Source organism: Rutilus rutilus, assembly GCF_951802725.1.
Source record: "Rutilus rutilus genome assembly, chromosome: 25".
In the NCBI taxonomy this organism is placed as follows: Eukaryota; Metazoa; Chordata; class Actinopteri; order Cypriniformes; family Leuciscidae; genus Rutilus; species Rutilus rutilus.
In genome coordinates this window covers 15,391,496-15,409,164 of record NC_140229.1, presented here as the reverse complement: position 1 = coordinate 15,409,164, position 17,669 = coordinate 15,391,496, and the positions used below count along the sequence as shown (strand labels likewise).

General features: G+C 37.6%; 1 protein-coding gene across 4 annotated transcripts in view; it reads left to right on the top strand.

Annotated features, from left to right (window-relative positions):
- Nucleotides 1-15,431, top strand: part of mtus2a (microtubule associated tumor suppressor candidate 2a) — a 70,544-nt gene extending 55,113 nt beyond the window's left edge. For 2 of the 4 annotated variants that reach the window (XM_084401308.1, XM_084401309.1), the window contains exons 6-15: nt 2,348-2,446; nt 4,362-4,636; nt 6,780-6,846; nt 9,042-9,256; nt 9,341-9,446; nt 9,540-9,613; nt 9,697-9,795; nt 9,880-9,999; nt 10,904-11,004; nt 11,087-15,431. In XM_084401308.1, coding sequence (XP_084257434.1) covers nt 2,348-2,446; nt 4,362-4,636; nt 6,780-6,846; nt 9,042-9,256; nt 9,341-9,446; nt 9,540-9,613; nt 9,697-9,795; nt 9,880-9,999; nt 10,904-11,004; nt 11,087-11,435 — 1,505 coding nt within the window. In that variant the 3' untranslated portion in view covers nt 11,436-15,431. The remainder of the gene's footprint in view (nt 1-2,347; nt 2,447-4,361; nt 4,637-6,779; nt 6,847-9,041; nt 9,257-9,340; nt 9,447-9,539; nt 9,614-9,696; nt 9,796-9,879; nt 10,000-10,903; nt 11,005-11,086) is intronic. The other 2 variants (XM_084401311.1, XM_084401310.1) reach the window with 2 other exon arrangements.
- The last annotated feature ends 2,238 nt before the right edge of the window (nt 15,432-17,669 follow it).

The window sequence follows — 17,669 nt, the reverse complement described above, 5'->3', positions numbered from 1 at the left end:
ACATCCTCCTATAATGCATATTTTTTTAAATATGCTTGTTGTAGTACTGGTTGAGGATCACTCTAGTTGTAGTGCTTTCTAATGTGAATAGTCTGGTTTAGAGCAAACTTCTTTGTAGTTTATACTCATTGAAGTGCTTACTAGTTAAATTGTATACTCCTTGTGCATTTTTATTAAAGCCGATAGTAGCTGAACCCTATACATTTTATAGTGCACACTTAGTGAAAGTGTAATGTAAACTATTGGAAGTCCATTCTCATAGTGTATATTAACTGAAGTACATGTGTGTGTAATGAATGCTAGTTGAAACGATTACATGAAGTAGTGCATACCTCTTGTAATGCGTACTTGTTGAAACGCATGCTTGTAGTACTAAAGATTACTCTAGTTGTTTTGCATTCTGTTATAACTAATCCTGTTTAGACGAGTATACACCTTGTAATGAAAACTCATTAAAGTGCATACTAGCTGAATTTCATACACTTGCTTGCAATCACCTATTTATCTCAGCTCAGTTAGGCCGATCATTAAGAAGTAATCATCCGATTAAAGCAAGTGATGAACCATTGTGCATGCTGAGGACATTACAGAAGAGCCTATCCAATCAGAACTCGTCTATGACCATTTAACCAATCTTTTTCCTTCTGCCCAAAGGATAATGAGGCTATTAAGATGCCTTGGTCCTCTTCTTTCCTCCTCATCCTCCTCTTTTTTATATCCTGTCCCCCTCTGTCTCAAGTGGTGTTATCAGTTCTGTCCCATTTTCAGCGTCACGTTTTCCGATCCTTAGCCACAGCTCTAAGAGCATATAGCTCTGCCTGCTGCTTCCCTCTTTGTCATCCTGACAAAATCTCCAGAACCCTGGAGGGACAAAAAGGCTGCCAGGGCAACTGGCCCATCATGAAGTACCGATTTAGGGTTAGCATGCTGTCAAGGTAGTGAGCGATGACAACATTCATGAGACACTGCTGTTAAAAAACATTTCAGAGATCCTGTGCAGCTATCATATAACTCTCATGAATCTAAGGAAACCGAGTATTTATAACACACATGCAGGCTTTAGGCTGCCATACTTGAGTTAAGCATACTCAAATGCACCCACCCATGGTGCACCGGTGCCTCTGATGCCGGAGGTGCTGTCTCAGCATTGGGGGTGGGGTAGAAGTGTGGTCCTAGGGAGGAGGGAGTCTATTGGGATTCTAAAGGGGTGTCTATGGCTGTCTGCTACATGTCGAAATGAGCTGGCAGTAATTAGGTGCCCTGGGACCCCTGTTGCAATGTGATGTTTGTGTGTGTGTGCTGTGTTGGGGAAAAGTAAGCCAAAAGCAGCAACCCCAAAAACATAAGCACCCCCTTCTGTTGTGAGATGGGAGATTTGAAACTAGCTCCAACCCAGCAGTGTCTTCAGTCTTTTCCTATTATTCCATAGGCAGTGCCAGTCTCTTCTGTTCGGGTGATATCACCAATAATAATAATATAGTAATTTGCACATGTAAATACTATATTTATAATTACATTGTAAAATCAGTGTTGGTATGTACATTTTCGGTCATAACACAACAAATAAGGAATCACACAATAGTGGAATTGTGAATGTATATATAATATATTTTATTATTTATTTATTTATTTTATTTTCTGTTTAAAATTTGATTTATTGATGTAATTGATCCTTCAGAAATCATTCTAATATATTCTGATTTGTCACTCAAGAAACATTTCTTTTGTATTATCAATGTTGAAAATATTGTGCTGCCTAATATATTTGTGGAAACATTTGTTTTCAGGATTCTTTGATGAATTTTTTTTTTTTTTTTTAAAGATCAACATTTGAAATAGAAATCTTTTGTAACATTATAAATGTCTATGTCACTTTTGATCGATTTAATGCATCCTTAATATGCGTTGACCATTTTATATTATTATGAATTATGGTTATTTCAAGAAATATTCTCCTTTTTTTTCACATCAATTTGGGCTGACCACTGATCTGAGATTTGTGAGATTGATTTTTTTATATATTTATACTGTATTCTGTACTGTATGTGCACGGATGCCTGCAGCCTCTCAGAATATCATATCGTCCAGCCCGTGTGGCAGCAGCGTTATTTTGTGGTTGGCTGCCTCTTATTGGAATCGATCCATGGACCACTGAGACCATATTATGACTCCATGGAAGAGGAGAGCGATACGAAAAGAGATAGAAAAGGGGGTGGTGGTTACTGTTGCAAATGCATTCATGGATTTGCAGTCGCATGCACTGTATGTGTGCCCCAATTGAATGTCCTTGAATTCAGGAAACCTCCTACACTGCCATTAACTCACCGATGTCTTTCTTTATCTATAGCATCCCGTAAGGAATTCCAGAAGAGTTCTGATGGCACCCGTTCATCTCTCTCTTCCCCTAAGAGACTCGCTGTAGTGTCTCCTAAACCACACTCTCCAGGTAACCAACCAAAACAAAGATCAACCCAAGATTGCTTTCCTTTCATAGCTGTCCCCTGCTGCTCTACAGAGTACAGTGTTTCCATTAGATGATGTCACGATATTGGATAAATCTCATCTGATGCTCACATCGCCACTGAAAACCTCTTTATTTTTCTCTCTACACACACACACACACACTGACACACACACAAACAGAATGAAAGAGTACTGCATTTAAGATGTAATCAGTGTGGCCACTGGGGGTCACTGTCCAGCTGTCATGTTGAACAAAATGAAACAATAATCAAAACAATACCCAATCTTCAGTATTTTATCCCCACAGTACTGTCTGTATCGCTCCTGGGGTGCAGATTATGGGTTTTGGGGGTCAGAACTCATAATTAGAGTTTGAATCCATCTGAAGGACATTATAACAAAATGTTGGGGGTTCTTGAAAAAGGTAAACATATTAGGAGGTTTCAGAGTGAATCTTTGCCCTCTTGCTTTCTTTATGAGTCAGCATAATGTTTTAAAATGTTTATTTAAATTGGTGCTAGTTTTATACAGCTCTTTGATATTGTCTAACTTTATACACTATCGTTCAAAAAGTTTGGGGTTGGTCAGATTTTTTTAAATGTTTTTTTAAAGATGTCTCTTGATGTCTCCAAGGCGTTTATTTGATAAATATTTTTGTATAATTTAAAATGTAATTTATTCCAATGAAGGCAAAGCTGAAATTTCAGCATCATTACTCCAGTCTTACTTCAGTGTCACATGATCCTTTAGAAATCATTCTAATATGCTGATTTGCTGCTCAAGAAACATTTAATATTAAAACATTGTTTTTTTTCTGGATTCTTTGATGAATAGAACAGCATTCATTTGAAATAGAAATCTGTTTATGACATTATTAATATATTTACTGTCTCTTTTGATCAATTTAATGTGCCCTTGCTGAATAAATTATTATTTTTTAAATCTCCAAACCTTTGAACGGTAATGTATCTCAACATTTCTATACAGTACGCATCTTACAATGAACATAGGACAGCCGTAGCTTGCTAAAATGTATATAGAGGTTAATTCAATACCTAATACGTCAGTAAAGGGCATTGAAAAAATTTGATGCCAGTCATTAACAAACAAATTGCTTGCACACTCAACACTGAGGACAACAATGACTCCATCATAGCAATTAACAGCTCTGCACAGACAAGTCTTTTTTTTCCTGAAGATTAGTTTCTACAGTAATGATGGCCGTAAATCATCTTGTCATTCCATTTGGCTCAATGTGTTTATCAAATTCATCAAGAGATGAATGCTAACACACAGCTGCAGTAAGAACAAAAACATTAGCTGCTATTAGCATTAGCATGAGTAGTGCTATAGATTGCTTGCTTATCTTGAAGCATGTTACGCCTTGGTTTTATATTTTATAAATGAAAAATCTTTTACTTTTATGCTAGTTTTTGAGTTTATCTCTATATAGCATAAATAATTGATAATGTCTTTATGTAACTTCCATGAGGGCATCATCTGTATGATATGACTAATCTATAGCTACATCCATTGTAATGCATATATTGTGAATTTCAAGTATTCCATTATTATACTTGAACTATAAGATTTGATATGGTTTGTTTAGCCACTGTGCCATTAGCTGTGGGTCACATACCTCATTTTAACATTACAATGAAACCAGTCTAGTCTTTGAATAGTCCATTTGCTTTACTTATAGAGTATTCACCTAATCCAGTTAGGTATAGAAATTATGGTAAAGCTTCATGTAAATTGTTTCATGGTTGTTAAGCGCACAGTACTCCCTGGGGTGTCTTAGCATTATGGAGGCCGTTTTATTCAGGGCAGGGCAGTTCTGAGATGAGTTTAATGAAATTGATTTTTTAGTGCTGTTTCTTTTGTGTTTCCCCCTTTAGTGCTTCAGAGGCAACAGAAGGCAACAGTGGCAGTTCGAGGCTCAAGCATTCACATTTTGCCTCGTACTGACTCCCCAGGTCCAGAGAAGAAAAGAGAAGAAGAGCAGAAAAAAGAAAAAGAGCGAGATGAAGTAGAGAGACACGAGGAATTGCAGCTCTTGCAGAGTCGCTATGAAGAACAGGCCAAGCAACTGCAGGCTCTTCACACAGAACTAAAGAAAACCAGCCTGGGTCTGGAGGTCTTTGTCATCTGTACTCAGCACTTCTCCCTCAAGGTATTTTATTGCAGACATCATCTAAACATCACATTTTCTTTCATATGTGCCTGAATCATTAGGCGTTGGGCATACTCTACTAGTTTTTTGTATTATTACCACTTTACACATTTTAGAATCCTAATAAAGTCATCAAAACTATTAAATGAAACAACTCATTTTATTTTTATTTTATTTTATTATTCATAGGTATGTGTTTGGAAACAGTTCTTCTAACCCTAATTGATGGAGTGTGTAGCTTTTCATTTCTTAAACAACCATGTAGGATATGGCCATATTCCAGGATGACAATGTCAAGATTCATCAGGCTTAAATTGTAAAAGAATGGTTGGTGAGGAATCATTTTGACACATGAATTTGCATTTTTTATGCATTAATTGGCAATAAAATGATTGACTTGTATTGACAATGCAAGAGTTGAGCACTTTTACACACTCCATCAATTAGGGTTAAAAGAACAGTTGACAGTTAAACATAATAATCACAATTTAATTTTATTATATTTTTGGAGAATTGGTCATCCCAAAGATGCTGTTTTCTAAATGTATTGTTGTTAAGCAGATACAGTACCGTTCAATCAATCATGATTCACAGTACACTAACTATAGTGACATTCCTCATGGCACAAACCCTGTGATCAAATGATTTGCTCAAGGGCACAATGATGTTAGGTCTTCACATGTCATCACTACAAGAGATATTTGTGTTACCATGCCAAAGCCTCAACCATTAGGCAACCACTAGTTTACTGACTGACACATCCAGTCTATCTCACAACCACTGCAAACTGAACACTCAAAAAACAGAAAACAAAACTCAAATAACAGCCTTTATCTAATCTATCATGAATAGAAGGATGAGGTAACTGTGTGCAAGAGCAGACCGTTGAGTCACTGTTTGCACACAGAATCACAACAAGCATATCACTGTCTCTTTAGGATGAATCATATATGTTATCATCCTTATTTGTAATTCGCTTTAGATAAAAGCATTTGCTAAATGAATAAATAATGTAAATTTAAAAAAAGTTTTTAGATGCACAGTGCCCCCTGCTGTCCATCAGTGAATGATTGCCTAAATTATACATCATGGAAAAAAAAACATTTGTCGCCTGTTGCCTCTGAAATGCCTCTTCATACTAATTCGAGACAAACTTAAACAAGTCGGTGAGGGGTCTGAAACCTGATGGCTTAAAGTATACAGCCATTTATTCAATATGTTCCAGCCTAATGCCCACACATACTACATTAATATTAATTGCATTCCTCTCCTCCACATGCACTCCTGTTTGTCTGTTTAGCAGTAAAAGGGTTTACGGATAGAAGCTGTGTGTCAGTAACCTGCCAATTCCTCCCACGCCTGGCAACTCTAACATAAAGCAATCCACTTTTTATTAGTTGTTATAATGCATGTTTCATTTTTAAGTGCTTATCATTATCAGGTTGGTATACTGGACATTTTCTGCTAAATGCACACTAGAGTGTTAATGCTTCTGCAGCATTGTATCAATTTATATCTTCCTCATCACCCTACACTTACAGACATGTCTTTTGTGTTTGATTTTGTTTAGTTTATAAAGTTTGTCAGTTTCAAACGCAACACTATCCATATTCATAATTAGATTTTATTTAGGCCTTAAAAGTAATACTAAATACTAATGCAGTATGCAGTAGGTAGTCAACACAAAAAAAAATGCAGTATGTGTTTTCGTGAGGGTACATTTGTTCGCTGTTTATGGATGTGATTGTTGAATTAGTAAAACTATGTTAAACATGAAGAAATTGGACATACTATAAATTGTATCCTAAATGTTTTATCCTGATATTGCTGAGATCAAATGTCCCTACAAAAATGGTTAAACCTGAAATCACCTACATTATAGAAACAGCCACGAGGACTGAAAATGTTCCCCATGAGGAAAGAAGCTAAATAAACTTAACATAATTAAAATAAATATTCATAAATAATACAATAATCCTGTAATTAATAATTCATAAATAATGAAAATACACTTGGTTTTGCGGTTGGGTTCGAAGATAGATATAGATGTCAATGGAAAACTTGCCTCGAGTAGCCTAATATTGTATTTAATTGTTAGTAGTGGATCAGAATAAAAGCAGATGTGTGTTATTGTTTGTTTCAGAGTGAAAGTGCTGAGGAGAAGGAGAGAGAGTTGTCACAGGAACTCAGTCGGATTCAGCGTGAAGTGGGTGAGTGTCCAGAAACTTCTAAGAAAAAAACAGCTGCCGGTTGGCGGTTGCATAAACGGCTTAGACTAGTCTAACAATTTAGTCATCAGTTATGTCAAGGATATGTTTAGTTTGGTCTGTGTTTCTTTAGTACTTTGATTTGGTTTGTCTCTGCTGTTGTTTATTGTTTGAGTTGTTATCCTCTTAGTTGGTTTCTAGATCAGTTTCCTTTGTCTGTATTCAATATTGCCATGGTTTGTCTAATTTGAACCCAAAAAGTGAGACTGTCTACCCCTTGAACTACAAACACGAGTAAAAAGTGTTCAGAAAACTACAAAACATGGCGGATCTACACGACCGACGGTTAATTATAGAGGTCAAGATAAAGGGGTTTAAGTGACTAATAATCAACACATAAACTGATAAAAAAATATTTATGTAATGTTATTCGTGTTGTATTTCATCTGCAACAACAACATGAACTTTTATAAAGATCCGTTTGGCCATTAACTTTTAAATGCATCTTTATGCATCTCCGCATGTTAGACCCGTGACTGGCAGATCAACGTGCCACTGCATTTCTCTCCGAAACAGTAGGAAACAAATAAAATGTGGAGGATTTTATTTTTGACAAGATGATTGACAGGTCAGTTTACCTGACAGGATGCGTGTAACTAAGTGACAGAGAGCAACCGATAAAGACTCTATTTTATGACATGACAGTATGTCTAAAAGCTTGTCTACTCTTCTGCTACACACTCAAAAGTATGTTCTTTTTCTTCACAAAAAGAGTACATACTTTTAGGGCATAGTATAAGTAGGCGAATTGAGACGCAGCATTGGTCTTTTCTTCCCTGTTGCGACGTATATCCCAGACAGTTAAACGGCTTCTCGAACAAGAAAAACGTAGGGCGGTACTTGATTTTGTCTATTGGGAATTGATTGGATGGTTTGCTATTGTTGTGATGTCATATGAGTGACAGGTTGCCCCACCCTCGTGCCAGTAAACACATCATCAGAGAAGAGAAAAGATGTCGCTGCAAGAGGGATGGGAAGTTATTGTGATTAACTCTTTCCCCACCATTGACGGAAATGTCCGGCTTTCCGTGTTTTCACTGTTATGCGGTTGGGGGCGCTATGACACATCTTCTGAAAGAGTACTGAATCTCCTGGTCAAAACACAAGCGAAGAAGCAGCAATATGTAAAATAACGTGATCATCAACATTAAACAGCATATAAATCAAAACTGCCTAATGTTACTGAATAAAATGTTGACCCAGGACGAGATATAGGACTGTGCAAGCGTTAGGTGTGTTGATGGACTCGATCTACTCCATCTTTGTTTTGATTATCGTTCTGAATCCGATTCAGCTTTTTGCTCAAAATGTTGCTTTTTTTTTATGAAACCAGATTCAAGTGTTGATAAAAAAAAACAATACATTAAGCTAGAATACTTTTTTTTGTGTGTGTGTGTTTGTTTAAAAGCAGAGGCTCTGTTCTTTATTTTTATATATTGCATTCAGATATTCATACCACAAAATATTCTGGGGACCATGAAACTTTTATAAAATTATCAAAAATTCTGGCAGTGGCTGGCAACTTTTTTCAAAAATGCTGGCGGGGAAAGAGTTAAAGATTATGACGGCACATTATTATTATTATATTTTTTTAATTATGTGCACGATCAATCATTTATAAGTACTGCAATATTAGCCTGGTTCTACCAGACTCTCGTACATTTCATTTGTACAGAGAGTCTGGCCTTTCACCATTGACAAGCATTAACTTCCTTGTAGGCGGGTACTCTGTTGAAGTTTAAAACTATTGGATCTGCCCAGAGTCACTCTGGATCTGCCATAACCAATCGGTAACCTTTGGTCGTGACGTAACCCTACAACTCAAACTAGCGCACGACCTCAACGTCATCGTTCTCAGCCACTCCCTCTGTTCGCTGATTGGACCGCCAAATAAATGATCATAGAAAACCAAAGAATACACCACAATCCCAGACGTAGTACTGAAGGGAAATCAAATTGAGCGGAAGTACGCAGGAGGGCGGAGCCAGGCTACTGCAATATTCCTTTAAAAAAAAGAAAAAAAAGAAAAGCATTGTCAATTTTGATTTCATGGCTTCTTTAACAGTGACTACATTTTTGCAACTGGACCCAATTTTGTGATATTTATATCCATATGCTCTGTTTTTCATATCGCCCAGCCTTCAACGCAGCTCGCTGGGAGCGTCTTCAGAAGGAGAAGAGGGAGCTGGAGGAGTGTTTTGAGAGGGAGCTGAGAGAGTTACAGGTGCAGCAGGAGTCTGAACTCGTAACCTTAGAGGAGAACTTGAGATTACGGCACGCTTCGGACAGAGACCATCTCAGAGCAGAGCACCAGTCAGAGGTGGAGGAGTTTCACACCCAGCACCAGGAACAGGTTGGATCATCAGGCTGAGGATCTTGGCGAGATAGATTTAGGATGGCATGAATATGAAAACTCAACTGCATGTTTTGTGTATAGATCGAAGAGTTGACTGCCAACCATGAGGCCGCCCTTGAAGACCTGAAGACCATGCACAACATCACCATGTCAACACTGCAGGAGGAGCATGCCAGGACAATGAGAGGTGAGGGTGCCATTTTGTAATACCACTACTAACCAGCTGACGGAAGTGTGGAGAAGGTAAATTCTGTTTTCCTTCTCATTTCATTTTTCTTAGACTTAAGAAAAGCTCATGAGCAGCAAAAAGCCAATCTAGAAGAGGACTTTGAGAAACTGCGCCTCTCGCTTCAGGTGATTTGTTCAGTGACTCAAGGTTTAAGATTTTTAGCTACTCATCCAAAGGGCTTCAATAGTAACAGTACCGTTTCTTTCAGGACCAGGTGGACACTCTGACTTTCCAGAACCGAACTCTGAAAGACAAAGCCAAGCGCTTTGAAGAGGCCCTGAGCAAGAGCACTGATGAACAAATCGTGGTATATATAAAGGGAAATTTATAAAGGGATACTAGGATTTAGGCACACAAACGCTGAAAGTAAGTATTGTAAATGTATTTGCAGGATGCACTGGCCCCATATCAGCATATTGAGGAAGACCTTAAGAGTTTAAAGGAGGTTCTGGAGATGAAGAACCAGCAAATTCATGACCAGGAGAAGAAGATCTGTCATTTGGAGAAAGTGGTAAGCTACAAATGAAAAGGTGTGAAGGATAAACACACTGTGCAGGAGAATTGTGAGATAAAGTATCTTCCTGTATTCAGTTTAAAGTTAAGAAAATCAATTTCTCTCTCCACTCTGTCACTGTGAAAAAAGATCTGTGCCAGTAAAGAAAACAGTGCAAGTAAAAGAAAACCTGCAGCAGGAAAGAAGAAAGCTACGGAGCAACGCACATGATATGCAGGAAAAAATATATGCATCATGGCCATGAATCAAGAAATAATTCCTTTGTTTTAGTAAATTGTGGCACAATTTACTAATTTGTTCCCTCGTTTTAGTTAAATCAAAACAAGGGAATGAATTAATGTCACGGGAACAAATTCTTAATTCATGGCCATATATATTTTTGTCCATGCCATGTATGGGGTTCCATAGAAAACAGTGCAAGTAAAACCCCACCTTTGATCAAGAACCACATGATATTTATTGCAGTATGTTAAATAATGATTAATTTCTAATAAAATGAATTGATTTTATAGTGAAGTATATCTACACTCCTTAGCTCTGACTTTTTACAGCCCCCTAGTAACCTCAACAAAACAAATCACACAAATAAAGAATTGTATAAATAATAAAGCAAGGAGAATAATCCTTTTCTGGTCCTTTTACTGCTACAGTACATTATTTATGATTTGGATATTGAATCACTTTCCATTTAAAACTGCTTTTTACTTTCTTTTCAGCTCCTTTAAAGGTTATATTATTTATGATTTGGAAATTGGACCGCCGTCCTCGTTTTTCCTTTCAGCTTTTACGCTTCTCATTGTTTCGTCCTCACGTAAAACACATCTCAGTCCACTGTTGTCCAGGCAGGGGAAGTTTGTGTAAGAATTTAATGTGGAGCTCTGTGTTCGCTTGATCCTTCGAGCAGGCCCAAAAGAACCTGCACCTGGAGGAGCGGGTCCAGGTGCTTCAGCAGCAGAATGAAGACCTGATGGCCCGCATCGACCGCCACCTCTCAGTGTCAAGGTCAGGATTTGAAAAAAGATCAAATTATTCTTGCGAAGCCAGTCTTTTGACTAATCCTGACTGTTTCATCCTGGATGTTTAGACAACTGTCTGAGGAGAACGCAAACCTTCAGGAGTATGTGGAGAAGGAGAGCACCGAGAAGAAACGTCTGAGCCGCAACAACGAAGAGCTGCTCTGGCTCCTCCAGACGAGTCCTCACCTGTCGCCTTCCTCTTCTCCCATCCACAGAGCCTTCTTCCCCGGCCCTGATATTCCCCCTTACCCTTACTCCCCAGGCCCTGGTACCCCCACACACTCCTCTTCTCCTGGCCACTGTACGCCCACTCACAAGGTGGCTTCTCCGGGACCTGGGACGCCCACGCTGAGAGGCTCACCAGCAGCACGCTCGTCCCCCGCACGGATCCCGAACGCCAACACTTTACCCAGATGAGCTGTCCTACTGAATCTCAGCTGCCTCGCCCATTTTCTGTTACTGTCCGTCGTGGACGACAGTGCTTTGTTTTGATGTGCGGGCCATGATTTCCTTTAAAAAATGTGGCAAGTTTTATTACGATTTTAACAACCCAACTGCCAGACAGAGATCTAACAGCCTCTGTTATTTCCATTCTTTGAATGTTGAACTCAAGTAAGCTCAAAGAATTTTGAACTGGAGGATTGAACTCGTAGCATCAGAGTGAAAGAGCTACTGATGCTAATGCTAATGACGTGCTGCCGACAATGCTTGGCCTGCATGGAAGCAGAATGATTTTTGTGTACAAAAGTACAGAAGTTGCTCGGCTTTAGATCTGACTCTAAAACATGCTGTTGGACTCCAACACAAATGTCTGTAGGTTCTCCTGAATGACATACGAGAACTTTGTACAACAAAAAGCACTTTAGGTTTCTGCCCTACCTTCTTCCTACAGATAAATGCACCAGCATTTTTTGCGGTCTGGTTTATTTTTTTATAGGATATGTCTTCTGATTTTTCAAATCTCCCAGTGTTTGAGTTTCGATCCAAAATGTTTCAAAATTGTCAAGACATTTACACTGCAAAATTTCATTTTCTTAATATTTTTTTTTTTATATTCTTAAAAAATTTACATGAAAAAATTACATAGGATATGACTTAAGGCAATTTTATTTAATTATTTATATATCCCAGTTTGCTTTTTTAAAAGTACAACTTAAATATATATTATTCATACACTACTGTTCAAAAGTTTGGGGTTTGTAAGATTTATTTATGTTTTAGAAAGTCTCTCGTGCTCACCAAGGCTGTATCTATTTGATCAAAAATACAGTATAATAGTAATATTGTAAAATATTTTACACTTTAAAATAACTGTTCTATATTAATATCTTTTCAAATGTAATGGATTCCTTTGATGGCAAAGCTGAATTTTCAGCAGGCATTAATCCAGTCTTCACAGTCACATGATCCTTCAGAAATCATTCTAATATGCTGATTTGCTGCTCAAGACACATTTCTTATTATTAAAATGTTATGGGTGACTGTTTATAGAGTGCACGAAGATGAAGAATGCAAGGAAATAGTCTTTTAATTCAATCCACAGGAAACAGGGCAGAAACATGGGGTAACATCCACTTTACACATCCTAAATGAGTTAATTAATGAACGACAGGTGACCAGAATCATTAATTAAACACATGAAGGAACTGGGTCAAAAGACAGGACAAACAGGAACAGAACTAAAACACATTGAAACTCAACCGTAACAGAACATACATGTGACATATCAATGTTTCTAAAGCTAATATTTTTGTGGAAACCATGATAATGTTTTTTCGGGATTCTTTGATGAATAACAAAGTTTGAATAACAGTTTATATATGAAATTTGTAACATTACAAATGTTTACTGTGATTTTGATCAATTTAATGCATCCTTGCTGAATAAAAGTATTTATTTCTATTTAAAAACAAAAATCTATAAAAAATAATAAGAATAGTAGTGTATAATAATAATAAAGAAAGCTTGAATGTTTAGATATTTGTAACGAAAAACAAAAACGCTGATTAAGAAAAAGATTTTTTTTGCAGTGTAAAGTCCTCTTCACTTTGTCTTAAGCTGCGATGCCTCCCTCTGGTGCATGGGCAGATGATTTCCTGGACCCACCAAAAGACTAATCCAGCTAATATCAAAACCAGCTTTTCCAAGCAAGTGTTTCTTCATACACAGTTCAGTTTGCCTGCTGACATGATTTTGAGACCTTCCGTGGCACAGATTCATTGTGCCAGCTCAGTTAACTAGGCAAAAAACTCTTCAGCATCAAGTCTGTTCTTCATACTGTATCTGACAAAACAAGAGCTCTCACTTCATGCATGACATAAAACAGGAAGATCAAGCAAATGTAAAGGTACCGACTACAGGAAATGTTGTAAATTGTAGTAGTCATTTTTATTAGTGATTTGTATTTTAATGGGCATTTTGCTACTTGATGTGCATGTGATGTAAGTCTTCCATTCTTAAAGGGATAGTTCACCCAAAAATGTAAATTACCCCATGATTTACTCACCCTCAAGCCTTCCTTCAGTAGGTGTATATGATTTTTAAAATGGCAGTGAATGGAGGGTGATATTTTGAAGCCATAAAAAATGCATCCATCCATGATAAAAGTAAATCTACACGGCTCCATGATGTTAAAGGCCTTCTGAAGTGAAGCGATGCGTTTTTATAATAAAAATATCCATATTAATAACTTTATCAACTAAAATAACTAGCTTCCGGCAGACGGCCTGCACAAGTCGACTTGCGTCAAAATAGTAATACTTGACGCAATGTAGGCTATTACATAGGATATAGGAGTAGCATAACACTTTGACTCCTCTCGCAGCTCAAACAAATACGGCTGGGTAACAAACTTAATCTCCTCCAACATTTCTCTTTAAAAATTCTCATTTTAAACTAATACGAGGTGTTTAGGTAATTAGGTGTTTTGTTTTGCGCTATCCTCTGCGCTTCCGTGCTTGTCAGTATGTCATGTCAGGTCAAGTGTTACTCTTTTGCCATAAATCGATGCGTACAGCCTTCTGCTGGAAGCTAGTTATTTTACTTTATAAAGTTTTAAATATGTTTTTTTTTTCTGTTCCTTTATTAACCCCCCAGAGCCGTGTGGAGCACTTTTATAATGGATGGATGTGCTTTTTTGGGCTTCAAAATATCATCCTTTATTCACTGCCATTATAAAGTTTGGAAGAGCCAGGACATTTTTTTTATATATAACTCCGATTGTATTCGCCTGAAAGGAAAAAAAGTCATATATATATATCTAGGAAGGCTTTAGGGTGATTCATGGGGTAATTTAAATTTTTGGGTGAACTAACCCTTTAATGTGAATCCTAGGATAGTTGTCATGTTAGGGTAGACACATGGACTCCTGGGGATGATAGCTTCCACCTCTGATTTTTTTGTAATATTTGAGGAAAATATTTTACCCATAGTAATAGGACAGGAATATATTAAACCTAGTGTCACACCTGTCAGAGATCCTACTACCAGGTGTTACAGGTGTGGAAAGGTTCACGGAGGTACAATATGGTGGTTATACGCGTATTTGGATTTAAGCTTTATAAAGCTAATCTTTATTGTAATGCTGGTTAACTCTTGTATTACCTCTGTAGAGTGTAGCATAACCTAGAGAGATTTTTTCTCTGTACGAGTGAACTAGAAAAGAATGTAACTGCGTCTTTAAATGTTGTATGATAAAGTTCAGGGGAAATATTTTGCTCTGTCTCTGAAAAGGCAGTTTTCAGAATTTTTTTTTTTTTTTATGAAAAATACGACATTCCTCATGCAAAGTGGGTTTTGATATTTCAAAGAAAAAAGTAAAAAAAATTGCAAATTTTTAAAAATTGGATTTGTTTTCGTTTTGTTTGTGTGTTTTTACAATTGATACATCTTTCAATGGTCAACCTTCTACACTTTTGATACAAAGGAGAATTTTTGTAAACTCTTCACTGATAATATTTTTTTCTATAGTATTATCAGTTGGTGCTTGTACAGGGTATCGTACAACAGAAGTACAATAATCTGCTATTCAAGACCAGCAATCTACAAGAATCCACACACACAGCAAATATGTGTTTGCAGATGTTTTTCTTCATTTGCGACGATTGTTTACTGTTTATAATGTTTTTTTTGTTTTGGTTTTATTACTGTGAAATGTATTTTATTTTAATTATAATGCATTTTCAAAATATGTAGCTTTGCATTATGAATTAATTTAATTTGCTTCTGTCACTGTGATAATAACGTGTCGTTGTTAACTTTACATTTTTGCTACTCTGGCACAGATGCTAATGACTTTTCTGGATGTTTCATGTCAAGCACAATAACATTATATATCACCACGTTAAAAAAAAAAAAAAAAAACATTTAATAAGCACTTATTTTTAACCATTTTATTAAAATATAAAACAGCAGCAGATCAGCTTAGCCTAGTTAGTTGTTAAAATAGAAAATGAAAAAATACACTACAACAAGTACACAAATGTTTCAGGGATGTGCCTTCATTTAATGTGCAAAGTAGCAAAAATGAAAAGGGTTTTCACATTACAGCAGCCTTACAAACAGTTAATATGCTTCTAATATCTGGATTAATGCAGGAAAATAAATGCATCTTTTTGCTTATTTTTTTTAATATTTTTTTTATATATATATTTCTAAAACTATAAATTAAGTGGTTTCCCTTCTAATTAATTTAATTTTTTCCATTTTTATTCTTTGCACATTTATGTTCTAAATGTATGTCTCAACAACAAACCTCAGCAACCTCAATTAAACAATCATACTGCACCTGCTATTGTTTATAACCAAGTACAAAATTGTCACTAATCCACATTTATTATAAGGAGTAACCATGTATACTTAAAAATCTTGAAAGAGCTCATTGGTTTCTTTCCTTTCTGCCCTCAAGTCAGACTTCACTGTGGCAATAGTCCATAGATGGTGATAAATGATATAATACAACAGAATCCGGTTCTGAGACACACTGACTCTTTGTCCAGTGGACATCTAAACTACTGAATGTCAACTTAGCCCTGAAAAAACTGACAGTCAATGTACACTGGGAGTGGTGGAGTCACTTATTGTACTGAATGAAATTTGTCCATCTGTCTATTTACTAACATTTGACTTCTCATGTCTTTTTTGACTGAACTTTCAGTCGCTTGTAAGCTACTATTTATTGTGTTGTAGTGCACAGTAATCAATGCATGTTTGTCTTGGCGGATCATTCCTTCCCCATGTACGTTTTCAACTTGTGATGGTTCACGCTGTAACTGTAGCATAGAGAATATAATACTAAGGAATGGAAAGAATTTATATATAACTCATTTGTATTCACTATGGGGGGAGGGGATGAATATTAAAATGTTTCAAAAGACAATGCTCATATGCTTTGGTTTATTTGTGAATGTTGCTATACAATGGCCACAAACAACTATTTAAACAATTAAGACACCATGCAGTGTTCACACTTGAAATAGTTAACCCTGGGTCATCATAAACTCTGGGTTAATTTGCTTCACGTTTCACACTGCTCATACGTAACCCAGGATTAGTATAATAACGTCTTGGTTATGTATGTAACCCTCGTTTCCTGAGGAGGGAACGGAGACATTACATCAGTGAATGACAAAATTGATGGTTTCGTTAGAGAGCCCTATCACCTTCGAGTTATTAGAAAACGAGCCAATGGTATGAAAATACCATGGGTCTGCGGAATTTGCATCGCCGTTTCTGCGGTACAGCGGTTGTGGCAGGGGTCGTAACGTCTCCGTTCCCTCCTCAGGGAACGAGAGTTACATACGTAACTGAGACGTTCACTTTCGTTCAATCACTACGAGTTACGTCAGTGAATGACGAAATGGGGGTCCCAATTCAATCTCGCCACAGCAGCTGTCTTCGAGTGCCCTGCGTAAGTCAGAGCTCCCTGTTGTGAGACTAGCACGGATGAAGGGCTAGGCTTAACGCAAGAATACAGAGGGTGGTATATCCCAGGTGGAATATGTAACACAGCGCCGTAGGGAGTACTTAGAATGCACATATTACCCGGGTACGGGATGCATATGGAAAACTCAGAGGTATCCAGCCCATAGGGTGGAATGTTTCAACCTTGAGATGGCAAGAGGGGTCTTGCCGAGGGAAAACACGTGCTCGGAGGAGACTTACCGTGGAAATACACATGTGGGGGTTGTCCAAGAAGGGAACCATGCACATGGAGCACCTAGCCAATCACGAGGGCTGACCAACCGGGCATGCACTCGGGTGACGACATTGACAGTGCAGGAGGAACTCAGGGTCTAAGGAGAACTCATCTGAGTGAAATAACGCGTATCCAGTCCGTGGAGTGGAATGGCGCAGCAAGCGATGACACCGAGCAGGTCCTACTTACTGGCTAGTGAAAGCAAGTACATGAGAGGACACTGGCTCTACCCGGAGATTATAGAATCTTGTAAAAGTGTTGGGTGTCGCCCAGCCTGCAGCTCTACAGATGTCTGTTAGCGAGGCGCCATGCGCTAAAGCCCATAAAGGAATGTGCCTTCACCCCTAGGGGGCATGGCTGACCCTGCCAAGACAATGGCGTCCACTATCCAGTGAGACAACCTTTGCTTGGAGAGAGCCTTTCCCTTAAGCTTCCCACCAAAACAGACAAAGAGC